Source organism: Fukomys damarensis, unplaced genomic scaffold (assembly GCF_012274545.1).
Source record: "Fukomys damarensis isolate Sample0158 unplaced genomic scaffold, DMR_v1.0_HiC HiC_scaffold_19, whole genome shotgun sequence".
Lineage (NCBI taxonomy): Eukaryota > Metazoa > Chordata > Mammalia > Rodentia > Bathyergidae > Fukomys > Fukomys damarensis.
The window spans coordinates 857,945-883,482 of record NW_022900931.1 but is presented as its reverse complement, the minus strand read 5'-3'; the positions used below and the strand labels follow the sequence as shown (position 1 = coordinate 883,482).

The window sequence follows — 25,538 nt, the reverse complement described above, 5'->3', positions numbered from 1 at the left end:
GGAGTCCTCAGTCCCAGGGGGCTGGGATTTTAATGTACTCCCTTGTCCTGACTCCCCCGTCCTGGGAAGCCCCTAAAACTCCCATCCCCCCACAATCTCTCTGGGCACACCCCAATTACTTCCTTTACCTCTCCTAGATGCACCCTGTGCAGACCCCGCACCCTAAGTGCTGAGCTGCCATCTTCCTGAGGTGCCTGTCATTTTCTTTCTTAAAATGCACATTTGTCACTGTAAATTTACATCCGATCGTATTAATAAGTGGTACTCTGTGTAGAGTATGATTTACAAAATTATTAAACGGATACTACAGCCACATCAAAAGCAAAGACTGAGGGCCTAATATCCTGCTCTGCAGACAGCGCCTCCTCTCAAAAGCAGGCTTAGTCTGGAGGGAAACAGAAAGCAAGCAGACAGCGCCTGCCAGGAGCAGGGTCCCAGCTTCCCCGCGGAGACATGGCAGCATCTGGGTTCCAGCTCCTACTCTAGAGGCCAACAGGCCTCCCGAGGGGTCCAGGACGCAACCATCCTGGACTCCCAGCAGAGGGCCGTCTGCCAAGCATGCAGAGAGTAACTACCAAAGGATGACTTTATTTCCAAGTTTCTCTGAAGATATTACAATGTAGATTTGAAAGAACATTTTTATAGCTTTTAAATAATGAGTAGGCATAATAAATAATGCTACCCCAGGACAGGTTTTGGGATCAAGCACCCATCTGCCTCACCATGCCTTACAGCGACCTGTACCCCTTCCCGCCCCCCAGGGCTCTTGCTCACCCAGCTTCCTGGTGATGTAGGAATAAAAGGGCCACACTGTCCAAATATTGACTTTATTTTTAATATAAAAAAATGCAAATTTGGAAACCCACCCTACTTTTACCCCCTAACATAATGCTTTACCTCTTAAAAATAAAAATAAAGTACTAATTCTATATACATCACATGTACCATACAAAAATGTATCCAAAGTTCTATTGCTACCAAATTTCTAAATTAAAACAAGTTACAGAAAGCCCCTCATTGTAAACAAAAGATTACAAGTTACAAAATCAAAGTACACACAGGCCAGAGTCATTTATAGAACCACACCACACATTCTGCTCCCAAACCAAGTCGAGTTGTTATGTGCCTGTATAAAAATGCATATCAATATACCTTTGCAAATTTATTTTTCTTTATAAAGCAAATGAATACACTTTCTACAATAAATAATCCGCTGGGAGGCACGTCTGGGGCAGGGTGAGCGGCAGCGCCCCCGGCGTCACCGGCGGAGTGTTTTTGGTGGTCTGCAAGGGTGCACACAGCATAAATGGATTCTCCTCCTCTCTGCACAAAGTACCATTCAAAATAATGTCATTTTCTTTCTTAAAATACACATTTGTCACTGTAAATTTACATCCCGTCTTATTAAATAAGTGGTACTCTGTGTAAAGAGTATGATTTACAAAATTATTAAACATTCAAAAGTCTTTAAAAAAAAAAAGCTACAGATAAAGAAAGGGAGGCGCGTGGCACCCGGGCAAGAGGCGCCCACGCCGTGCAGCCCGGACGCACACCCCCCCCCGAAGCGCCCAGACCAGGTGGCTTCACAGGAAACTTGGAAACAAAATGTCCCCCCTCCCTGGGGAAAAAAGAATTACAGACCTACGACTCTAAATCAGAATAAGTTAAGTTCTGAACAATATACAAACATGTACAGCGTATCAACACTATGGACAACCTCCGCCCCCGGAGCCGCCTGCCTCAATCTATGTCGCTGAGGTCGCTGGCCGGCTCCCCGTGCACGCGGCTCAGGTGGTTCATGGCACGGTCAAAAGCAATGCGCACAGCCTTTCGGATGCTGGAGTTCCTCCCCTCCATCATCTTCAGCTTGTCGATGGTCTCATCGATGCCCAGGGGTGCCATCTTGGACTTAGGGAGCCACTGCCTTTGGAGAGAAGGGGGACAGTGAGCCCGGCTACATACACAGCAGCCCTTGGCCTTGGCTGTGCCAGCCATGAGGACCCGCGTAGCCGTGAGACGCCTCCCCCAATGTCCCCGAGTGGCCATGCAGGACGAGCAGGGCACGCGGTGTGGAGCACATGCTTAATATGGGCAAACGTGCAGCACACACGACACGGGCCAGTGAGGCCCAGGGCAGGATGTCTGATGGGCAAGAGGGTAAGGCCTTTATGAAGGGCCAAGTACCCCAGCTAGACACAGGGCCAGAGCACCGTGCCCTTCCCGCAGCAGGCACAGGGCCGAGCAGGAGGGCAGCACTGGGCACAGCAGAGACCAGGAGACGGGCAGGGAACACCAGGCAGAGCACAGAGTCGGGCCCTTCACTGGGCGCTGGAGCAGCACTGCAGTGGCCTCAAGATAAGGAGACAGTGCCTGGGCCAGCAGGGACCCAGTCTCCCGAGGAAGAAGAGACTGACCAGTGCTCCTATCCCACAGAGACCGCAGGCCCCCGTCTCACGGGCTCAAGGGGCAGCGTCCTTCTCAGCCATCAGCTGTGTGAGGACTGGTGGATGCACAAGCCCACCAGGCTGCTGCACCCCAGAAACCAAGGTGGGGCACACACCCCATGGCCATACTCACCAGCTCCTCTTATTGTCAAAGAACAAGACGAGGAAAAGCTTCTCCTCAGACTTGGTCTGCATGTGCTCGCCCACCTTCAACACGTCCAGGGGCGGTGCAGGAATAGTGGCGATTGTGGTGGTCTTCTCCTCAGACTTGGTCTGCATGTGCTCGCCCACCTTCAACACGTCCAGGGGCGGTGCAGGAATAGTGACGCCATTGTGGTGGCCAGGCACTCGTGGCATCTTGGGGTCTATGATCTGCCAAGAACACGCACCAGGCACTCTGAGTGCTTGTGCCCAAGGCACGCCCCCCGCCCCGCGCGCACACACACACACATCAGACTGTGCCAGCGCAACCGCCCCTTCCTGCAGCACTCACCAGGGCGGGGTAGGAGGGGTAGCCGCTGCACTTGGCCCACACCACCTTCAGGGGCTCCAACACGGAGGCAGCGGCATCCGTGGAGATCCACATGCTGTTCTGCCCCACTTCTGGGAAGGAAGGAGCCCTGACAGTGAGCACTACCCTGGACTCCCCCACCAACGTGGACAAGCTCCTGCCCTCCCCAGTGCCAAGTGTGGGACCCCAGGTGCCCAGCCCCTTGCCCCCCTAGCCCCACCTAGGACAGGCTCTCAGAGACAGGGGCACTATAGCCAAGCAAGGCCTCAAGTTCAAGACCAAAGTCCTGGCTGTCTCCAAAGAACAGGCCCTGCTCATCCCAGCAGAGGGCGCTCGTCTCCAGAGCCACTGGCTCCAAGTCCAGACCACTGCCCGAGATGGAAGGTCCCCTCCCACCACCACCAGCAGAGCACCTCCTAGGCTGTCACACTTGTCAAACCACGAGGGAGCCCATGCACCCAGCCTCATGCTTCCCCTCTCTCCCCTGCAGGGCCACCTCAGAGTGAGCCCAGTGCCTGCTGGAGCCCAGGCCCAAGGCAACAGAGGGCCCTCTGCCCCCAGAGCCGAGTGACCCAGCAGAAAGGGACCCAGCTGGCAGCCAGCCTCAGCTATAGACAGGACCTCATGGCCGGGAGCGGCCCACCTAGGCCTGAAGCATCTCGAGGCAGGGCCAAGTCCTCTGACCCCAGCCGCTGCTGAAGAGCCTCTGCCCTCCACAGATCCCTCTAAGGGAGGGATCCCCACCATACCCTGCAGGCCCGGCTCAGAGGCACTGCACCTGGACTCGGCTGCCGTCTGTACCCTGCCCACATCCCAGGGCTGCACAGGGCTCACCAGCTGCGATTCGGGCTGCCTTGGCATAATTGCCATTCTCGATGCAAGAGATCAGCTCACTGCGGTCCTCCAGTGTGTGCCTTCGCACAAGGGCAGGCTTGCCACGCCCACACTTGGGAGTGCTGAGGCTGTGGGGAGAGCGGGGTCTGGTCAGGGTCAGGTGCCCCCGAGGGCAGACACCCAGCCCAGCCCGGGCTTTATCCTGACCCAGGCTGCACCGCACGGCTGCTGACAGGTGGAGGACAGTTCCTAACATCCCAGGACTAGGCAGGCAGGTATGGCCTGTGGTGACAAGGGCGCTCTTGGCTATCGTGTCCCTGCCGCCAAAGTGGTCTCCACCAGGAAGCCAGGTAGCGCTGTGCAGACCACCATCTTGACCACGGCAAGATTCTGGGAGGGATGGCTAAATGCCAATCTCTGCAGACTCTGCAAGTGTGCTAGTCTTCACTGTGGTTTTATTTCCCATTTACACTTAACACTACGAAGCAGATGAAGACATCATACGGGAAACTGTCCTACCAGGCAGAGTGGACACACGGATCGGATCCCAGGCCAGACTCTCTCAGGGCCCTTAGGTTGGGAGCTGGGCCCCCTGGGTCCAGAGCAGCCAGGTGGGTGCTGAGAGCCGGGGGCGCTCGGAGACTGCGCAGGCGGAGACGAGGTGGTGCCCACCTTGAGTCACAGAGCGGGCTGTTGCTGGAAGAGATGCTAGACTCGGACACACAGCGACGCCGGGGGGCGGATTTCCTCCCCAGGCCACTGCCCGGCTCCTGCTCATTCCTCGAGCCCCCAAAGCCATTGGTGAGACCTGGAATACAACAGGCAAATGCCCGGTCAGCCCGGCCGTGAGTCGTGCTCCCTGACTCTCCCCCATGCCAGATCCGGACTTTCATTAAATGTGCTTCCCAAACAGCATTTCACACTGGACACTGTTTTATCTTTAGCCTCTGAGATTCCCCAGCAGTGAGCTATAGGTGCCAGAACCAAAGCCACATACAAAGCAGTGTTTCCCGACCAAAACCAACACAACAATCAAGGGGAATGCGAGAGGGAGCTGTGCTGTGAGCCCTGCTCAAAGATGAAAAAAGCGTTTGCTCTCCTTTCTCTTTTAAAAGGCACCAAAGTGAAGGCTCTGACTACCCCTTCACAGCTAAAAGATTGAGTCACACACTTCTGTGAGCTGTGACAAAGGCCCCCTCTCCAACACCAGGGCCCCAAGGGTGTCATGACACCATCACCAAAAACAATCGCATTTGTGAAGCTCCAGGAAAAGTAACTTAGGGTCTTTTTTAAAAAGCTTGTTTCAAAAAACAGAAATTAATATAGAACCTGGAAAATGCTGAAGAAAACCCTTAAAACAGAAAATGCAGGCCCCATTAATCTAAGGCCCCCAAACCCACCACACCAAGGTACCTCCCAGCACAGGGAGTGGCTCTGTGGTTCCTCTGTGTCCTGGGCTGCTGAACAGACCACCGCAACTCAGCAAGAGCAATTAATCAGGGCAGACTCAGAGTCTACTCCACCGCCCAGCACTTGCCTCCCTGCTAAGTGAGCAACCAGGGCACACGGGGTGGGGCACACAGGATGAGGCACAGCTGTCACAGGCCGCAGCTGGGAGGGGCGAGATCAGCTGTGTGCCTGGCACCCTTCAGTACAACAGCTGGGCAAGGGGTCACAAAAAGGAGCCTTATCTTCCCACATGTCACCCCTAAAATATTAATTACGAATCTATATCCAAAGTGGAATGTGTGAAGTGGTGAATAAAACTTCTCAGAAAGATTTTGGCTCTGGTGGCCAGACCACAGGGCTTCCGGCTGCTTCGGCACCTCTACTGCCCCTCCAGGAAACACTCCTGGCTCCTTCGGACACAGGGTCCCTGCCACCTCTAGCACTCGTGCACTGACAAAGCAGGCAACACAGGCAGGGAAGGAGCCAGGCCTGCACTGAATCCCAAAATCTCACACAGTGGGCAGATGGCACCATCCTCAGAGCAGAGACTACACCCCACTCTGACATGAGTCATCAAGATGACCGCCCAGCACGGATGGACAGATGGACAGAGCTCATGCTCCAGGATGGCCCAGGGCACAGGTCTGAGAAGGGGCCACAAGCCCAGTGCCATCTGCCACCGCGGAGCAGGCTGGAGTGCACGGCTCTGCGGATTTTAGGTCTTGGACAAGTGAGCCATACCACTGACACCTCTGCTATTCCAAAGCCCAAGCACAGATCCAGTGCAGAGGGACACGTGCCCCTCAGAGAGGCATCCATCCCAAGATTACAGTGCAAACCAAGCCTTTGCAGGCTGAGGAGACGGGGCCAGAAAAGAACAGATATGTGTCCAGTCAGGGCTGGGTTCTGTCAATCACCCTTGTCTGGTCCATCAGGGTCAGCTGCGGAGGGCCAGAGCAGAGCTGTGGCCGGCCTGACCCACACTTTGGGTGGCAGCCAGCTGCGGAAGAGGAAGACCAGAGCAGCCTGCCTTAAACCCAGACTGGAGATGATGCATGATCCGCACCCCTGTCCCACGCTGCCCAGGACATGTGTGCCATCCTCGGCAGGGGTGGCAGTTGCTCCACCCCTAGGTGTGGGGTGGAGCCCACGGTGATACAGAGGGAGCAGAACAGGAAATTCGGTGACTGAGGCAAAAAAGAGAATGATCCGCGCTCCCTGTTTTCTGAGCATTTAATGACTGAGCTTATATCTGGGCCACAAGTTGTTTACACACAGTTTTTCACACCTTACGTGGAAGTGTACTGAGCACGTGGGCAGCCCGAGGAAACAGTCCAGGAAAGACTCCTTAAGCTGACAGAGCAGGCCAGGCACTAGGCCAGTTTTGGGGGTGTGCAGCAGCTGAAGCAGGGCCTGTGTGGACAGATCAGGCTCTGGAAGGCTGCCAGCCCCTGGACACATTCCAAGAGGCAATAGCTGAGAAGCCGGGCTCCGGCGTGGAGAGGTCCTGTGGTGCTGTTTGAAGACCACAGAGCTGCAGCAAAGCAGCCAGCCACAGGCCCTCCTGCCACTGCCACCACTATGGCCTGTGGCCCTGCTGCTGTACACTCTGCAAAGGGCCCCGCCTGGGGAAGGTGTCCTCAGAGTACGGAGGCCATGGGGCTCACCAGCAGCACCCCAGAAGCCCTGAGGGGCCAGAAAATACGCTCGTTCAGTCCAGAGGGTCTGGAGTCCCGGGCCCCAGGAGGGCATGGAGGCCCGCAGGTGGGCCCAGGGAACCCACAAACAGCTGGCACTCCCGAGGCAGCCAGCCCGAAGCTACAGATATGACGGGGACTGGCAGGGACTGAGAGGCCAAGAGAACCGTGGAGACAGCTCTAGATAGGGCCGAGACCCCGGCTCCATGCGCCACCAAGCACCTGGGACTACAAAGCCCACCGGGCCACATCCCATTCTCCCAAGGAGACAGGATCAGTGCAGCCAAGCCTAGAAGTGGCCAGGCCACACGACAGTGACAGCATCCTTAGGAGCTCCCTGTTCTCTGAACAGCTACACCCATGGGTAGGACAAAGTTCATGGGGGGACAGGCAGGCATGGTCTTTGCTGGCCTTGGCCTCCCAAGAACCCCTGGAGTGCAGGAGGTAAACAGCCCCAGGGCATGGGAAGCTGGTGGCCAGGAGATGCCCCCTCCACCCTGGCTACACAGCCTCTACAGGCATCAAGGAAGGGATATCAGGAGAGATGCCATGCAGCATGGAGCACTAGCCCCCTGCCCTGCAGCTGCCACCCAACCTGCTATCCTGCATCACTGGCTTCCCTGAACCCTGCAGGAGGAAGTAAGCACACAAGTGCTGGTGGCCTGTGGCTGACAATGAGGTTCCAGGCATCAGAAAGCCACACCCTGCTCCTGGTGGCAGGGCACAAGCATCACAAGGTGGTGGTGGGTGGCACCTGTTGTATTCTGCTGGCTTTTTACTTTTGCAACAGCCAAAAGGACTGCATTTGTGGTGCGTTTTCAAACTTTCAGTAAGCACAGCAAACAAGAAAACCCAACCCCTGCCTGCTCTAGTAAGAGAAGCTCTGTGAAGATGCAGCTGGGGGCAGCCAAGACAGGCGTGGCCCAGGCAGGATGTCTCGGCGGGTCCTATGGGCAGGGTTTGTTAGCTGGCCCAACTGGCACTCAGCACGGCACCAGCAAGACAAGTTAGCGCTGCTCCGTAATCCCGGAGGGAGTACAGGAAAGAGACTTAAGGAAGACGGAAGCCAGGCAGACATGAGAAACGGAGCTGCTGACGACTGAGTGAGGACATCTCCAGATGGGGTCAAGCACTCAGTCCCTCCAGACGCCGGCCTGGCCACCTGAGCAGAGCCCATCATCACAGGCCAGTCCTGGGCACATGCAAGGTGGAGCTGGACTATCCACGGCGCTGCTGGTTCTGACATGCACCAGGCTGTCCACAAGAAGAGAGCAGAGGCATTGAGCCGTCCCCAGCTCAAGGAGGGCACCAGTCCCCACAGGACCTGACAGAGGGAAGGGCTGCCGGGGCGGAAACTCCTCTGGGAGCTGGCATTCGTGTTCTTTAAAGGGTGGCTCCAGTGTGATTTGCAAGAACTATGTGCAGGATGAGGAGCAGCCATCGCTGTGTCCCTGAGGCTGTGAGCAGAACTCCAGTCCAAGTTGAGGTAAAAGAAAAGGATTAGGATCCAAAGAAGGAGCTACCCAGTACATGAGTGGTTAAGCGAGAACAGCGAGAAGCCACTTAGTCTGATGGAGGCAGGGCAGAACCAGCCTCCTCCCTCAGCAGTCCCGGGGTACTGAAGACCCGGCCCTCCTCACCCCACCCACCCAATGCACAACCATCTCCAGAGTCTCAGAGGAAGAAGCAGATGGCAGAGCCCGCCTGATGGTCCACAGTCCCCCGAGGAAGAAAGCTACAGGGCAGGCTGGCTCTGCGAGCCCGGAACCTGTGGCCGTCGCACGCCTGCCCTGCTGCAGTGCAGGGCTGGGCAGGGTGTGGAGGCGCAGTTTGCACAGCGAGTCGGCGCTCAATCTAACTCGGGTCCTGCAGTGCACTGGAGAACACCAGCCCTACAAGTTCAGAGTGGCGGATGAATCTGGAAAAGCTCAGAAGGCTCCAAATACTTCACGTCCTCAGACTTCGAAGAGTGCAACTCGAGCAAGAAATCCAGGTGCGCAGAGGGCACCCGACGTTCGGGCGAAGGCAAGGCCAGCACGATGGCAGGGCTGGCACCTCCAGCCCGCGCCCAGCTGCCCTGGGCGGAGCAGATACAGCAGCAGCCGCCTCAAGCTCCTGAGGGTCTGATCTTAGTGCTAAGGCTCCCGGGCTGCTCAGGGGTGCGCTTAGGAATTCAACTCGCATCCACTGAAATCTACTGCCATTCTGGAATAAGAAAGCAAAAATCTCCATTTCAGTCAGGATCAAAAGCACGCTTCGATCACAAGTACTAAAGGTCTGCAGTAGACGGCACTATGACTCACCGTGACCAAGGCCTTTGCACACTCCACGGAAACATGGGAACTAGAGCGGAGTGGGTGTCTGCCTCCTATAAAGAACATCCGCTGAACGCGTCTAAGGTGCTCCTAAACCTACATCACAGCTGAGCCCAAACAGGCAGACCACCCGAATAGCTGCCCATGCACACGCAAGACACCCTGGGCAGCACACCAGCCTGGAGGAGCGGCCCCTTGGTCCAGTGTCCTGTGCTCTAGGCTCCTCCACAGCCACAAAGCCCCATGAGGTGATGTCAGCCCTAGCCCTTGCTCTCCTGAGCAGAGGAGCCTGAGCCTGCACTGGCACCGAAACAATGCAGTCGTCCCATCGTCACAGGGATCCCGGTGAGCGCCACACAAGACAAGAGTCTGTCCCTCACAGTGGCCGAGAAAGGCTGAAGAGGAGTTAAGAGAACTGAAAAACTTTCATCTCTTCCTCCACCTGCATCCTCTGAAACATTTAAATTGCTTTGTGTTTCTCAGAAACAAAAAAGGTTTTATGAGATTTTAAAATACAAATTTAGTATCAATTCATCAAAATAAGAGGACTTTAAGTTTCCACAAACAATAAAATTTAGCGAGTTTCTATAAAAGCGATTACATGTGCAAAATCAAAATGAAACTCATCATGAGGAAGGGAGTTGGTGGGAGGGACAGAAGTAGGGGGAGAGGGAGAAAAAAAAGGAAGGGAGAAAGGGGAGGGGAGGAGAGAGAGGTAAGAAAAAAGGATGGAGAGATGGCTGGATGATTTTGGCAACAAGAAATATGATTGGCCACGGAAGGCTGCACACTCAGCATGAAGACCTCTTCGTGAGCACGGAGGGCTGGGGTCATCAGCAGATGCCACTGCTGACCGGCTTGGCAAGGCTCCAGGACATGGGATTCGCTAGTCACCACTCCAGCACATGAAAGGACACTACACTGACCCATGTCCTCACTGCTGAAATGACTGGGAGGCCAGCACCCCTCGGCAGCTGGAGGACGTACTTCTCCCAATCTAGGCGTGGCAGTGCACAGAGAATACACAGGACCCGGCGTGGTCCAGCACTGAAAGGGACACATGTCCAGAACAGTGACACTGGGGATCTGACCCTGACACCTCTCAAAGGTATGGTGGCCGTTCCAGAGTGAATGGACTGATGATAGCCACTCCTCAGAGAACACAGAAAACATATGGCTTTCATCAGAGAGGTCCGAGCAGAGGAACAAAGAGCCAGGGCAGCTTCCTCTAAACACAGCACAAAGCAATTCACGGAACACCTCAGATGCAACCACATATATGAGAGCACACTTGGGAGCCTCCTAGTGTGTTAGTGAAACCTGTTAAAGTTACAAAAGCCTAGTCATTGTGGAGAAATGACTTCAGGTGTTACCGAACAGTGAAATAAACACAGTGCAGCATTTAAGAAGGACAGAATCCTTGTGGGGCCCTAGGGGTAAAAGGAATGGGAGTCCCAGGCTCCGGTCCAGGGCCTGGGCATAGGGCCTACAGGAGACTCCTAAGAGGTGGGTCCCAACCTGTCTGCCCAGACACACACATCCCATTCAAGGTGTTCAGATGAGCCACGTCTGCAAGTTGCTCTTGATGCTTTAGAGGCCAAAGGGGAAGGAGAAGGGATCAAGGAGGAACAGGGGTCATCACACAATACATCAGGAGCATCCCTGGCCCAGGCTGCCAAGAGGGCACACAGCCACTTCCCATAAAGGTGCCGACCGACCCAGCACCACAACTTAAGCTTCCAAAAGGCAAAACCAAATGGCTCGTTGTCTTCTCTGGAAATTAAGAAAATACTACAAAAACAAAGCTCAGCACCACAGACAGATTTATGCTAGAGATGCCCACAGGGCGGGCAGCACACACCACACAGGGTGGCCCGCCTGACATTTACCTGTGTCCAGGCGCTTTCCCGGGGACTCCTCCTCCACCTCGGAGTCTCCACATGTGCTCCTCGACCTTTTCCTTGGCTGCAGTAGAGTCTCCAACCTCGGAAGGACTACAGACAAAAAGGTTTTGGTCCCTAGCTGAGGAGAAGTTGGCTGGGTTTCAGTGTTCTTGGCAGACTTTGGGGGGCTTACACTTTTCGATTTGCAGAAGAGAACAGAAGTGCGTCTGTTTACATCGCTTGATGGCTCCGCCACCGCGGAGGCCGCCGCAGCCGCCGGCACATCGCCACTACTGGCGAGGGTGGGCTCTGGAGGGTGTCCGCTTACCAGTGCGCTCTGAGTGCAAGGGCTATGTGATGCATTATCAAATGTGACTCTTTTGAATAGTTTACTCTGCTCGGGGTTGAGTTCTACTGGTTTGAGGGTTGGTGGTTCTGAATTAGTCTCCGAGTCTGAAGGAAGAGGTAATGCATCTGATGGTTCAAGTTTAGGGGGAGATTTATCTCCTGAAAAAATTATAAATAAAGTGATTTTTGAAAACTGAAGATTATAAAGTCTATTATAAAACTTACTATAAATGTGAAGTCCACCAAAATACTAATCAATTAAGGAAACAAAGCATCACACACAACCGTCTGCTGAGCAGGGAGCAGCCTGGGGCTGCTGGGTCACCCTGGGTCATGCTGTGTGCATCTTCCTAACCAAACAAGGGCTGAGGCCCGAGGCCCTCCACCCAGGTGCAAAATTACTCTGGAAAAAGTGTGAACACATATTTCACACACACACCAATATTTACACATAGCATTCGAGTTCATGACAATCTGAATCGACATTCACTTACCTGGCAGATGACAAACAGGCACAGCACAAAGGGGGCCAAGGGAGCTCCCCACAGTGCAGCACTCTGCCCTGCAGAGGTGGCAGACCTTAGGAGACAAGGCTCGTGTCTTCCTGACCAGGGCTTTCCAAGGAGCCCAAACCTGCTAGTGGCAGTGGCCAAGGAGGACTCTCGAAGCAAGACACCCACCCCCACAGTCTACTTGGCTCTAGGCAGCTCTCTCAAAGGCCTTGTTTACCTATCTGACTTTAGAGTCCAGTCTTTGGAAGCAGTGTTTCAACCTCTTTAAAAAGGTATTTAAAAATTACCAACTTTAAATGACATGAACGCTTCGCACATTAAGAGCCCAAGGAACAGGACAGGCTGTGCACACGCTGGGTTTCTTTCTGAGCAGGACTGATTTGGGCTATAGAAGTGTGATACAAAACAAAGCAACACTCGCAAGCGCAAGATGTCAAGTTCAATCCCTGGTACAAAAACAAAAACCCAAAACAAAGCATCAACCTGAACGAGCTAAAGAGGTGTACAGCATCACTAGGTATAGTTTCATTAAAGCTGCAAACTTCCCACGAAACATATGAAATGTGTAAGGTTAAAATTTAAATCCGAAAACTCACTCCGAAAATTAAAAAGCTTTTAGAAGCTTCATTTATGCCTCTGGGTTGTTGATTAACTCAGAGCCAATCTTTTGTGCGTGGTGCACGGCAAGTTCTCCCTAACTACCCCAAAAAGTACACAGGGTTAAGAGCCAGTCCCCTGACCACATCATCCTCCCTGGTCTGGGCAGGGGAAGGAAGGGTTCCCTGATCCACATGGGCCAGATGTGTGCTGTGGCCTGTTAAAGGCATACCCATCACAGTGGGGACACAGAGCCTGCTGGCACAAGAGCCTTCTACTCCAGACGCTACGGACAGTAGGCACAAGCCCATCAGTCCACAAAACTCATCCATGAGTCCCACCTGGGGACCACAGTTCCCATGAAGTGGGCCTGGGCACCTGAGTCACTGGAACGATGGAGGGGATAGAAGCTCCCTGCTTGTTCTGCTCGATACCACTGACACTTGGGGAATCACAATCATGGTGCACACTGCGGTCCTGAGCAGACGAGACCAGGCATGTGCAGGGCCCCTACTCAAGGTCTTCTGCAGACGGACGGTGCATATGTGCTGCATCCCTGTGCAGGGGCGATGGATGACAGCATTGGCCGCCAAGGGCCAGCTGGTATCAGGCTGGGCTGAGCCCACTCGCAGCACCGCAGTTTGCCTCCGGCCTCTCCTTCTTCCCTGACCTCTCCCCTGCCCTGTGTCAGTGCACATTCCGACTAGGACACTCTGAAAGTGCTCCTTGTGACCCAGTCGAGGCTGGAAAGAAGGTGCCTGCACACACCCACCTCTCCAGCCAAGAGCTCCAGAAAGCAGTCCATCCATCGTCCTGCCGGCAGCAGGCCACCACGTGCTGTCCTCCATGAGGTTCTCCACTGTGGCCACACCTCCCAGGCACGGCCACCCAACACGCTCACCCAGCCCTTCTCACTCAGCCCTGTGTTCCGCCCCTACTCTGTGGTCAGCCCCCTATGTGCCCCCAGGTTTCCAGGTCCCCAAACACCGCTCTGAGGTTTACTCGATGCCATCCTATGGCATTCACCAGTGGACAGAGAGGGCGCTGGAGATGTCAGATGTAAAATCTCCTCCCTGCTGGGATCCACACAGGCCAGGAGACCTCTCTATTTCCTCACATGTAAATGAGAAACAGCAACACCTATGTCTCGCTGGATGGCTATGAGGGGAGATTCCACAACCACCCTCCATGCAATACACCCCAGCAGCTGGCATCCATCGGTCCCCCTAGGGAAATCTGCAATTATTAAAGTTCTTTTCAAAAGCTCACTGGCTACCACCCATACTATGCTGTATTTAACTGCATGTGAGAAATGCTCTATTAACTGCTCTAAAAAGTTCCATGTGACACAAATGGCAAGTCTCAGCCATGAGCATGAAGGCCAGTCCCACAAAGCCCCCCTGGCCAGGACTCATCCCATAGGCACAGCCTCCCACAGGACGCCACCCAGACTCGCTGCACAGAGGGTCCTCATGCACCTACACTGCATCCTGCACTGGCCGCCAGGCCCCTCCATGCTTCTACCAAAGCCATGGCAGCTCTAGAAACCACAGCATGGGGTGTGGGGCTCCAACCCATGCCACCAACCACACTGGCCCCACACACCTGCTCCCACTCCAACTTCTGCAGTCAGGAAGGAACCGAGTTCACACACCGCATTCCAGCACTGAGCAGAAACCTTAAAAACCTACCCAGTGGCGCACCCCATATGGCGTGGGTAAACAGCAAGAGCACCAGGCTACTACACACACGGCAGTGCCTCACTGGGCTCCATGAGACTCCACCAGCCCTGACTGCCCTGCCCCGCACCCACCTGCCAGCTGAACCATGGCCCTGAGAGAGCCCACCTCTGCTTCACAGCCTCATCACCACTTCGCCACGTGTACCTGGCCCTCGACCTGTCATGACATCTCAGGAACATGAAGTCAACGCTAGGCACAAAGACAGCCCAGCCCTGGTCCAGCAGACCAAGCCCAGGCCCGGCCAGAAGCCTCCTTCCCTGACCTGGGCACCCCGGCAGTCACCCTGCTTATGCTTCTGCAAACATAAACCACGTAAAGCTCATATAAACACTCCAACAGACTGTCTGATACTAAGGACTGCCTCTGGGTACGGGTATGACAACTTTGGCATTATATTTTAGGAAGACAGGGCCCATATCTCAGAGGAGCGGGCTGAAACTCAGTGTCTGCTTGCTGGCGCCTGTGAACTGTCTCCCCATGTGCTCAGACAGCCTCCCACGCTGGGCTGGCTCTACCTGGGATTCCATCTCTTCTTCCAGAATGATGCTGTGTCTACCTTCCCTGCCCCACCTCGGAGCAGGCGGCCAGGCTGCCCCTTCCTCCTGCCCCTTCCTCTCAGCGAGGAGCCCAAGCACATTAAATACCTCACAAACTTGCAGCCACTGTAGGCATTCTCTCAGGATCCCCACCTACGTTCTTTAAGGTAGCCAGAACTGCAAAGGAACAAGGCGCCAGCTGGCCCCTCCTCAAGGCAAGGAAACTTAGGGAAACACACCTGCAGCAGGCAGAGGATCCTTAGCCCAGTAAGCCCAGTGCCAGAGGTCAGGGCCTTTGAAGAAAGAACTGGGAAGGCAAACGCCCCTGTGCTGTAGGAAGCCAGGTCTGTCTGGAAGGCCAGGCCATGGTCTGGCTAATCTAACGAAGGTGACCGACTGAGGGGCAAGCTCCTCTCTCTCACTCTCAGGGCCAACAGCAGCACACAGACCAAAGAGTGAGCAGACAATACCACTATCTGGGACCCAGCAGGGCACAAAGAAAGAGCAGATAAGGTCCTGCATGGGTCAGACAGTCAAGAGTTCTATGAGCAAATGCTCCTCCAAAACACAAGCAGGACCCTGCACAAGGCAGAGGAGTGCCACGTGCTCACAACAAAGGTTTCTCAACAACAGGAAGTGCATGTGGCACACAAGGAACAGAGCCTCCACTGTGCACACAGTAAGGAAAGGGCAGATGCACCGAGATAGCTTCCAGGACAAGGAAACCCACGAGCGCTGGCACATGCTCCTGAGGCAGCCACTCAACAGAGCACGGGGAACCACAGTGGGAGCTGCAGGCCCGCCAGCACTGGGAGGCTGTCACTACATGTGACTTACACACTGCTGACATCGTATCTCTCTGAGGGGCAGGGCAGCACCACCTTTACTGACACAGGCAGCCAGAGGTCAAATGCACTGCTGACCAATTACATCTGTTCTGCTTTAATGTTCTACTCCTACCTGGGTGAGCCAGGAAAGACTCAGGAAGCCAAACTGCTAACGACGGTGGCAGGAACAAGCCCTCTACTCCCCACTCTGTACAACCGTAAGGCAACTGTTTCGAGCAAGGAAAGTAGAGTACAGAGCGGGCGCTCACTCACAACCCCTCTGGCTGCAGTGCTTGCCTCTAGCCAAACCTCCTGCAACTCAGACATGTGCACCAGCTTCTCACCACCCAGGTCAACTCTGTACCACGTCCCCTAGTCTCCCACTGGACAGATGGGTTTCTTCACCCACCTTTCTCTCCTGGCTGCCCGGACCTTTCCCCAGTTGTCCCTCCACATGGTTGGGAGGCATGGGTGTCCACTGAGGTCACTTACAGGAAGGCCTGCAAGGAGCAACACCAGCCTCTGTTCAAAAGCACCCCAACTCCTTCCCACCTTTACAACCTCAGGGACAGCAACTCTGTCCTAATAGTTTAAAACAGCCTCTCAAAGAGACCTATCTGGCAGGCATGGTGTCACATGCCTATAATCCCAGCACTTGGGAGGCTGAGGCAGGAGTATCCCTGAAAGTTCAAGGCCAGCCTGAACTACAAATCAAGAACCTGTCTCAAAAAAAAAAAAAAAAAAAAAAAAAAAAAAAAAAAACAACCCTGTCTCACAATCTAGTGCAGAATTAAAATAGCTCTCCCTCAATTTACAAATACACCAAAAACATTTCTTTACCTTTACTCTTCAACACAAGGTAAGATTAGATTCTAAACCATTCTCTTAAAAGATTTTTAGGCCCCACGTTGAGAAAAATAAATCTCATTCTGCGCCTTAAAGTTCATGAAGCAAGTAAGTGCCAGCATATAGCACAGAGGGCACAGAGGGCACAGACCACAAAGTCTTCTCAAAAGGAAACAGAACCACTAAGAAGACCCAGTGACCAGAACTTCATGAACTTCAGAACTTACAAATCTGCAACGAGCGAGAGCCTCACTGAGGCTGACCAAGTCAGGGTGAATCCCCGTGGCAGCGCTTACCTTCCTCGCCCACATCCGGCCCCAGGGGGGCAGCGTCCTCCTCCGAGCCTCCGGGGCCGGGCCCCGCTGCAGGGGTCTGGCTGTGTTGCTGGCTCAGCTTGTTGCGCAGGAGGGCGATCTCCTTTTTAAGCAGCTTTGCCCGCTTGCTCCTCGAGCCACTGGACTTCATGGAGCAGGTGAGGTCCAGCTTGTCCAGCAGCTCCCTCAGCTGCTCCTCCAGACCCAGGTGGGCCCTGTTGGCTGGGTCCAGCAACCTGTCCACTGGATCAAAGGACACCATGTCAGTTACCAGTTCCTCACCCAACTGTCCATGACACTCCTCAGCCGAGGTCCAGCATGGCCACCTGAGGCTGTGACAGGGCCCCCTGGCATGCCCTGAACCCACTAGAAACACAGGAAGCTCCTGAAGGAGATGTCTACCCTCACAGCCACAGGGCATGGGACCCAGCCAGGGCCTCCTGTGCAGAGAGCTGGCTCCCGAAAGGCACAACAAGGGCCACGGGAGAGTGTAGGCCCAACCAGCCCCCCAGCACAGATGAGCTACACAGGGTCTGCCAACAGAAGTGACCACGCAAATGTGAAACTGCAGCCATGTGCGTGTCACAAATGTCATCCTAGCCAAAACCCACAGACCCTGTGAATTCCTAGCATGTTTATTATAAAAGTCTCTACAATTTCCATTTCAACTAACTTCCAAAACCTGTAAAGCAGAAACCACCATAAATTAGCATCAGATGACTAAAAAAATAAACTCCTCTTTTCCACTATCTGACAACAAAACCAGGAGCCAGAGGCAGGGTGGAGGCAAGAGGGAGAAGATTCATGTCCTCCAGAAACCGAAGTCCTACACCAAATCACCTCATCCATGCGGGAAGTAAAGAGAGGCCGTCAGGAAATACATGAAAACATTCCAGTAGTGTAACGCCAACTCTGCTGCACACAAAACCTCATACTCCTCACTTGGAAAACATTCTCGTTACCTGAAGGCCCAGAGAAACAGCCCCGCGTTGCCCTTCCCTTCCTACAGAGGACCAGCAGCCCTGTTCACTGCGCCAGCATCACAGCAGGGCCAGTGCTGACAGACAGCAGGCACCCCTCAGAGCTCAGGATCCTCCTCTCCATCTAACCCCAAAACAAGGCAGGAGAAACAAAACAGGACTTCTCAACCCTACTTTCCCTTTCAAAGAAAGACGGTGTGGAAATTCATTCAGCCATGGGTATGATCCATTTCACAAAGGTACTGACTCAGGCCCCCAGCCCTGTCCACTCAAGGGAGTCTGGAAGCCAGAGGGGAGGACTTGGAGACCAAAGCCACAACTGCTGCATAAGGGAAGAGCAGAGGGAAGGGAAGGAGGAAGCCAGGACACCTCACAGGGGTCAGTCCCCACCGGTCCATGATTTGCCAGGAGAAAGGGCAGGCCAAGAAACCAAGAATGAAGACCTCTGAACAAACCACCAGACACCATAGCTTCTGCTAGCAAGCGTGAACGCAGGAAAAGCATCCTCTGAGATGCTCCACCAACCACCCAGATGTGCACACCACTGGGCAAATGCTAACCGCGATTGACCAGCAGGGGCAGCGAGGGTTCCATGGACTACCTGAGGGAGGAGGCAGATAGGTGAGGGGCAGGTAAGCCCGCCCAGGCCACCCAACCCTCACAGGCCCATGCTGGGGCCAGGAGTACGGGACGTGCCTGTACAGACAGGAACCTTTCTGCTCTACCAACACTTCTGCTGCAAAACACCCTCGGAAGCCAGCAGCACCACTCGGAACACAAATCTCCAGCTCCTCTGTCTTCCTAGTCTGTACCACCCAGATGTGGGCAGCCACCAGCCACATCTCCCAAGCGGGCCCCCAGAACACAGCAGGCTGTGGGCCAGGTACCCCAGATGGCAGAGGATAAGAACCACACCCCAGCAGTGCCCCTATGACCTCAGGGAATCTGAACACTGCCCATCTGCTGGGAAGTCATCCTCCCGGTTCTCGCTGGACACGGCGGTGGTTCTTACCGTCTTCCCAGGAGAAAGGCCTCCGAGGGGCCGCAGCAGGCCGCTCAGACAAGTGCATTCCCGAGGCCTCTTCCAGGCCGATGCTGTCCACCTGGCGCCGGGCCTGCCTCAGAACAACACCGCCCTGATCGCGCAGCCTCACTGCGGCTCTATAAAACACGGTGTCCTTGGCATTGTACTTCATGCAGTTATCTACAATGAGATTAAAATCCTCCTCAAACGCACGGAGGTTTCTATACCCTTGGGCTTCTAGCCGCTTCCTCATTGTGGCAAAATCCATGGGATGTTTGATGTGATCCAGATAATCTGGCACCTGAGTTCAGGGAGGAAAACAACCATTTACAAACCAAGACTCCAACCTGTTATCTACAACTGGTGACATCTGGGAGCCCCCACATGCACCCCCAACTGTTTGCAGACAGCTAACAGCACACACTAGGCCATCAAGACACACCCCCAACCTCTGCAAGGACTTTCCTGACCCAGGTCCCCTTCCTAGAAGCACAGCCAGCCACCAACAGCAAGGGCTGGAGTACAGACTGCCACCCAGGCCCTCCAACACTTTACAATGGAACGTGTCATTTTCTGTGATCAAACACACGTATCACATGAGAACGAGAACTGGGCACGCAAGGATGCGTCCCCCCAGTCACCGAGACATGACAGATGGCTACACGCACCTCCTTCAGACTCACGGGCTGGGCGAAGATCTTGGCGGGGTCCTTGTCTTGCAGCTGCTCAAGCACCGAGCGCAGCAGCACAGTCAGAGGGGTCAGCCGCAGCTCCATGGCCATCTGCTCCACCTTCACCTGGGACCACAGCACCGCCATCTCAGGGGACCATGGCCACTCCACAGGCCACACATGCCCCCAGACACCACTGCGTCACCCACGGAGCACATGGCCTCACGCCTGATGCCACTGCACTGCCAGCGCTATGCTGCCTTCGAGGCAGAGGCTGATGCTGCCCTCTAAGAAGGTTCGGGAATCTAGCACACAGTCACATGACCACTTGCAAGTGGAACCATGGAAAGACCGATAACAGGAGGACATGCTGGAAGTGGGGACAGGCACAGACGGCACTGGCCACCCCTGGGACACTGGGGACAGCTAGCATATGGGGCAGGAGGTCTCACCTGCTCGCGCTTGAGCTTCTCCCGCTTGCGCAGCAGCTCAATGAGCAGGCGGGCTCGCTCCAGGTCATGCCGTAGCCGCTGCCAGTACTTCAGCTTCTCTTTGGCTGCTTTCATCTCCTCATCATTTTCTCTCTGAGAAGTGAGGTGAGACTCCTGTCAGTCACACACCCCAGGCTTCTGCCGGGGGCGCAAGGCGTTTGCATGGCAACCTGGACTTGCCCTTGCTGGAGCCCCACGACTGCATCATGACAAGGGGACAAGGGGACAAAGGGAGTGGGGGACCAGGGGCACTGTGGTCCCAGAGACCAACCACCAGGTGAGTAGGAGCAGAGGGAGAGGTTGGGGAGGTACTAGGCAAACAGCACAAGGCTGCATCTGGCCTGCCCCATAGCAAAATGGAGCCCAAGCTCCTACTCCAGACACCACAGTCCTGGGCTCGTCCACCTGCTCCTGCAAGACTGGGTGCCCTCTTGCAGTACCGAGCACCAGCATCTGTTTCATCTTCCCTCTCAGGGATGGAATGGTTCCCCGACCTCACCACAGCCCACCCCAGACCATTTCCATCCCATCATCAAGGCAAAACGTCTGCAAAAGCCGTCCACAGATGGGGCAGGAGAGCAGGCCAGGGTCTGCCCAGCCACAGGCATCATCCCTGAGCAGAATGAGTGCCTCAGCCACACACACTGCTCCAAGGTCTCTCCATGACCCTGAAGGGGGACACCCATACCCACAGGGGCAGGGCCAACCAAATATCCCCACTACAACTGTCGGGGTCCCCAGCAGGATGACCAGAACACTCCCCAGACACAGGAAATCACCAAAGGCCCTCCTGCCTCCGCAGCCACACCCTTGACATTTCCCACACCTTGTCCAACCACAGGACAGGCACTGCCCTCAGTTTCTGAAACACAATCCCCCACAAGACCCAGACTCTGTGGCCTACTCTGTCCCCCACCACCAGAGGATGCCTCAGCGCTGAGCTCCCAAGACCCTGAGAGCATGCTTAAGGGTCCAGGAGGGTCTGAGAGCCAACACTCTCAGGAGCTGACTCAGCCTGGGGAACCAGCCCTGCATCCCCCAGCCAGGCGGCTCCTGTCTCCACCAAGCAGCTTTAGCATGATTACAGGGAGAACCTTACTGTTACTTGGTCCTTGGGTATCACATCAGAAGTAACAACAGTAAACAAAGCTAGTAACATTGAAAAGGTGAATGTGGGAAACTACAGACTCCCGCAAGCATGAAAAACCACCTGCCCATTCGCTTGGACAGATTCTAAGAGTACCAGCCAGAAGGACACTCAGCCTGGTATCCTGAGAGATAAAGGAAATCTCCCCTCTGCCCACAAGCCCTTCCCTGTGGACCTGTGGATCAGCAAAACTCATTGGTTTGCTCATGGCCTGGTTTTAATAAAGAAATGAAGCCTGGCCATGTCATGGTCATGCAGAGGTAGTGTGCCATGGCCGGCACTGTACACATCCCACATCCTCACGGTCCACTTCCTGCTTAAGGGGCAACTGGAGACGCCACAGCACAGGACTGAGTGATCTCTGAAAAGGGGAAGTGCAGCAGCTGCCTTCAGAAAATGCTGAGCAACACAGAGCTTGCTCCCCACCTGCACAGAGGATAGGACACGGCCACCCTCGCATGAGGACAGCTCAGGTTCTGACTGAAGCCTCCTGCACTGGGGACAGCTCAGTGCACAAGAGGTACAGGACAGCTTTGCAGCGAGGATCCCATCACAGCCAAGGGCAGGTGGCCAGGCAGGAGCAACCAGGTCAGAGGCCCCAGGGGCACAGAGGAAGACAGGGAGGAGAGGTGCATACAGCCAACAATTCTTAGCCAAAGCCAAGCGGCCACCCTGCTCCTTCCTCTTTGGCACACGGCAGGGGACAGTGTGGCCCTTAGATCCCTGTCTTCAGAGCAGCCCACTGCATCTCATCTGCTGTCCACCCGGAAGATCAGCCATAGGAGAGAGGGGCCTGCCAGAAATACAGACAAATCAAATTCTAACGTCAGGGCTGGGGATTTAGCTCAGTGGCACCACTCCTGCCTCACAAGCACAAGATCCTGAGTTTGATCCCTGGTTAAAAAAAAAAAAAAAAAAAAAAATCTAACATCAAATATTTCTAGTTTCAAAGCTTGAAGCCCACACAAACACACATGAAAAAACTTTAGACCATACATACACCCCAAGTCTCCAAGATTCCCTGAGCAGCATCACTGTTCCAGACACCCCTGGAACACCAACCTCACCAGGACAACACGGAGCAGTGTGGGGCATGCACCCCACACTGCACCTGCTCCAGGACAGCACAGCAGGTGCCTCTGCACAACAGACACAAGTGGCTTCTACAGCCCTTGCCACCGTGGGTTTCAAAGCCCTGAGCCCAGGGAAAGCAGGGTACCTGACTCTAACAGCCTCCGCATAATGGACTCAAACCCACACAGCTCCTTCTAATCCTTCCCTGGGTCAGAGCCCTCAACCTGGGCTTCAGGCTCTCCTGGGGAAAACACTTCCTCCTCCAGCAGTCCAGATCCCAGCCCAAGCCTGTCACCATCCTTCCACCCTTCCAGCCCATCCCCTCCTGTGCCCCTCTTCCAGTGCTGGCACGTGCGAAGAGTGCCAACCCTACAGCTGGACGCCCCCCAGGCCATATCAGCATAGCATTTTTTTTTTTTTTTTTTTTTTTGGTGGCACTGGGGCTTGAACCCAGGTGTACTCTACCACAAACCTATATCCCCAACCCTTTTTTCTTTATTTTCTACCTTCAGACAGGGTCTCACTAAGTTGTCCAAGCTGAACCTGAACTTGCCATCCTACCTCAGCCTCCCCAGAGTACTGGAACTGCAGGCACGCACTGCATTCCATCTTTGCATCTTTGCAACTTTGATACTTGTTCCTTGGTGGCTCATGCCCTGACACATGTGGAAAGCTAGGGCCCTTCCAGATGGAAGGGAGATCTAAGGTCTGCATTCTCGACTTCTTCCACCACGACCTCCTTCCCTCATCTCCGCCGTCACCGAAGCAAAAGCCAAAGCCTCAGTCCAGTCAATGCCTGCCCTCACCACAGGCCCTGCTGCTCACCACCTTGATGCCCATTCCGTGACTCTGCATCAGAAGGCTCCTCCTGCCCAGGGCCCAGCAGCCATGCATGAGAAAGGATGCAGAGAGAAGAGCAGCAGTGCCTGATAATGTGGTGAGATGAAACACCTGGCTAGGCCAGGGATTGAGCTCAGTGGTGCTGCCATCTGCCTGTCAAGCACAAGGTCCCAAGTTCGATCCCCAGGACAAAAAAAAACAAACAAACAGAAAAACCTGGCTGACTCACTAAGCAACCAAAACAACTCCTGTGAGTCTCTGCTCTGCACGAGGCACTTCAGGACCTGGATGTGTGGACTCTCCAGGGAAGCAGGGGCACCAGGTCAGCCCCAGGTGCCACAGAGGGGAGCGGTATTTGTGAGGCCAACTGTGGGGCCCCCACACTGTACAGCCAGCAGGCACTATGGTGCCCAGGAGGAGATCCCACCCACAGTCCTACCACGAACAGGGACGCTGGAATCTGAGCAAACACTGAACACAGGCCTGGCCCTCAGCACTGTCCACAGCCACCCACACCACTCTGAGTTCCATCAGGAACCCAAAGAGGTGACTGCAAGGGTGCAGTATGACGGTTCCAAACTCTGTTTGGGTTTGTTCCCTTGGAGAGGAAAAGCCTGTTCCCTCTCACCCCAAGACTCCAAGCTCCTCCCGGTGGTCAGCACTGAACCACCCTTCAGAACCAGGGCCTCAAAACTATCACCCCAGGCAAGGCTCCTGGCTCTTGAAGCTCGGGGTCTTGGCAGGCCACCCTCCCTTCTGGTCTCCCCCTGCACCCCTGCACACTTCCCTGGCCTGACCCGCTGTCCCCAGAGATGGCGAAGCACCAGGCACAGGGTAGCACTCCATCAGGGTGTGCAGGATGGCAAAGGAGAAGCAATTAACGCTGAAGACCCCAGGCCAGGACATGGAGGTCACCTGCCCAACCCACAGAGTCCAGCCTAAGCCAGGTGCCCCTTTCCCAGGGCCACACCTGGCCAGCAGCAGGACACACAGTGTCAAGGCAGATGAGGGTGCACACCTACCTGCTGAGTGCTCCTCTGGGACTGCAGGCTGGACTGCAGGCGCCGCAACAGGGGTGCACCATTCCTTGACAGCCTCTTGAGTAACCAGTAGCTGTGGGCTCGCTCCACAAACTGTTTCTTCCGCTGAATGGCCACCTGATTTGCAATCCTATTTAATCTAAAACATGGAAAAACTCATAGTTTAGCTTGGAACCAATACATTAATACATTCTCATCAAGGAAATTAGAAATGACAGTATTACTCATAACAAAACCACGTGTTCACATTTTACTTTTCTCCCTGAGCCACACCACCAGTAATTTCTACCACCCTTGGTACTATAAAAACAAGGCCCACAATCTCAGCAATCTGAAGACTTCATCTACTTTTCATCCAGAGTATTTGCATTTACACATCCAGAATAAAGTGGAGCAAAGCCTTAAACAGTCTCATTCTCCATGTGCTGTCTTCTTCACACACAGGCTGGTGCAGGCCACTGCCGGCTACAATGCGGAGCAGCAAAGCCGCAGGCCAGGCTCAAAGGCGGACGCCATGGGCCAAAAGGCAAGCAGCTGCCCAGGGCTGGACAGTGTGTCCTCACTAAATGACAAAAGGCCTCTCCAGGCTCCTGAGAAACTTCGTCCTTTAGGTACAACCTACAGATGCAAAGGGGTAAAAAGAACCTGCATGCATGGAGAAGAATCCCTTGAAGGCTAGTGACAGCTCTTCCGCCCCCTTATTACATTTCCAGGTGGAACAGAAGATGGCTCATCAGTTTCTGCACAAGGACACTAAAAAGCAACACAATTCAATCCAAAACCAAAACTTTTAACAGAACAAAAATACAAAATGCACCAAGAAGGTATTCCTCATTATTACACCGAACATCTAAATTTTAGGATATCAAGAGAATAGAAATCAGAAATTTTACAGACTTGTGGAACAAGGGTGTCAGGCAGAAACACAGCCCTGCTGCATCTGCTCCTGAGCCTGCTCTAGACCCCGAGGTCACCTCCGGCTGAGCTCAGCAGCTCAAGATAGCCCCAGGCCCGGCCACCAAGCACATCGCCAAGGGCAGACGACACAAGGACACTCTGATGATGGATAGAGGACAGGCTTCAGCAGAGGTGAGGGGTCACCTGAACTCAGACCACGACCCCACACACGCATGCCCCAGGTCGGGTGGGGCCAGCCCCGGTTATACCTGTGGTGTGGTTTTTGCTTTTCTCACATTTGCCTAAGGAATGACTTGTTTGCAATTAACTACCTCAATCCTAACACAGACAGCTCAAGAGAATTTTTAACAAGATTACACATTATTTTAACACAGTACTTCAGGTTATTTTATTGATGAGATGAGGCAATATAGACACAAGTATTTTTTAACAATGCGAAGGCCCAGAAAAAATCTGGTTGGCAATCTGTTCTATAAAGATTCTGAAAAAAGCGGGGGG

General features: G+C 54.3%; 1 protein-coding gene across 10 annotated transcripts in view; it reads right to left on the bottom strand.

The window, feature by feature from the left end:
* Positions 1-813: 813 nt before the first annotated feature.
* Positions 814-25,538, bottom strand: part of Brd1 (bromodomain containing 1) — a 50,655-nt gene continuing 25,930 nt past the window's right edge. For 2 of the 10 annotated variants that reach the window (XM_033766164.1, XM_033766163.1), the window contains exons 3-14: positions 24,105-24,261; positions 19,983-20,114; positions 19,528-19,656; positions 18,848-19,160; positions 16,838-17,098; positions 11,140-11,640; positions 4,309-4,597; positions 3,790-3,917; positions 2,938-3,047; positions 2,706-2,816; positions 2,578-2,621; positions 1,661-1,924 (exon numbers count right to left, since the gene is read on the bottom strand). In XM_033766164.1, coding sequence (XP_033622055.1) covers positions 1,741-1,924; positions 2,578-2,621; positions 2,706-2,816; positions 2,938-3,047; positions 3,790-3,917; positions 4,309-4,597; positions 11,140-11,640; positions 16,838-17,098; positions 18,848-19,160; positions 19,528-19,656; positions 19,983-20,114; positions 24,105-24,261 — 2,359 coding nt within the window. In that variant the 3' untranslated portion in view covers positions 1,661-1,740. Of the gene's footprint in view, positions 1,324-1,660; positions 1,925-2,577; positions 2,652-2,705; positions 2,817-2,937; positions 3,048-3,789; positions 3,918-4,308; positions 4,598-6,453; positions 9,141-11,139; positions 11,641-16,837; positions 17,099-18,847; positions 19,161-19,527; positions 19,657-19,982; positions 20,115-24,104; positions 24,262-25,538 lie in introns of those variants that run through there. The other 8 variants (XM_019208983.2, XM_010634295.3, XM_033766165.1 and 5 more) reach the window with 8 other exon arrangements.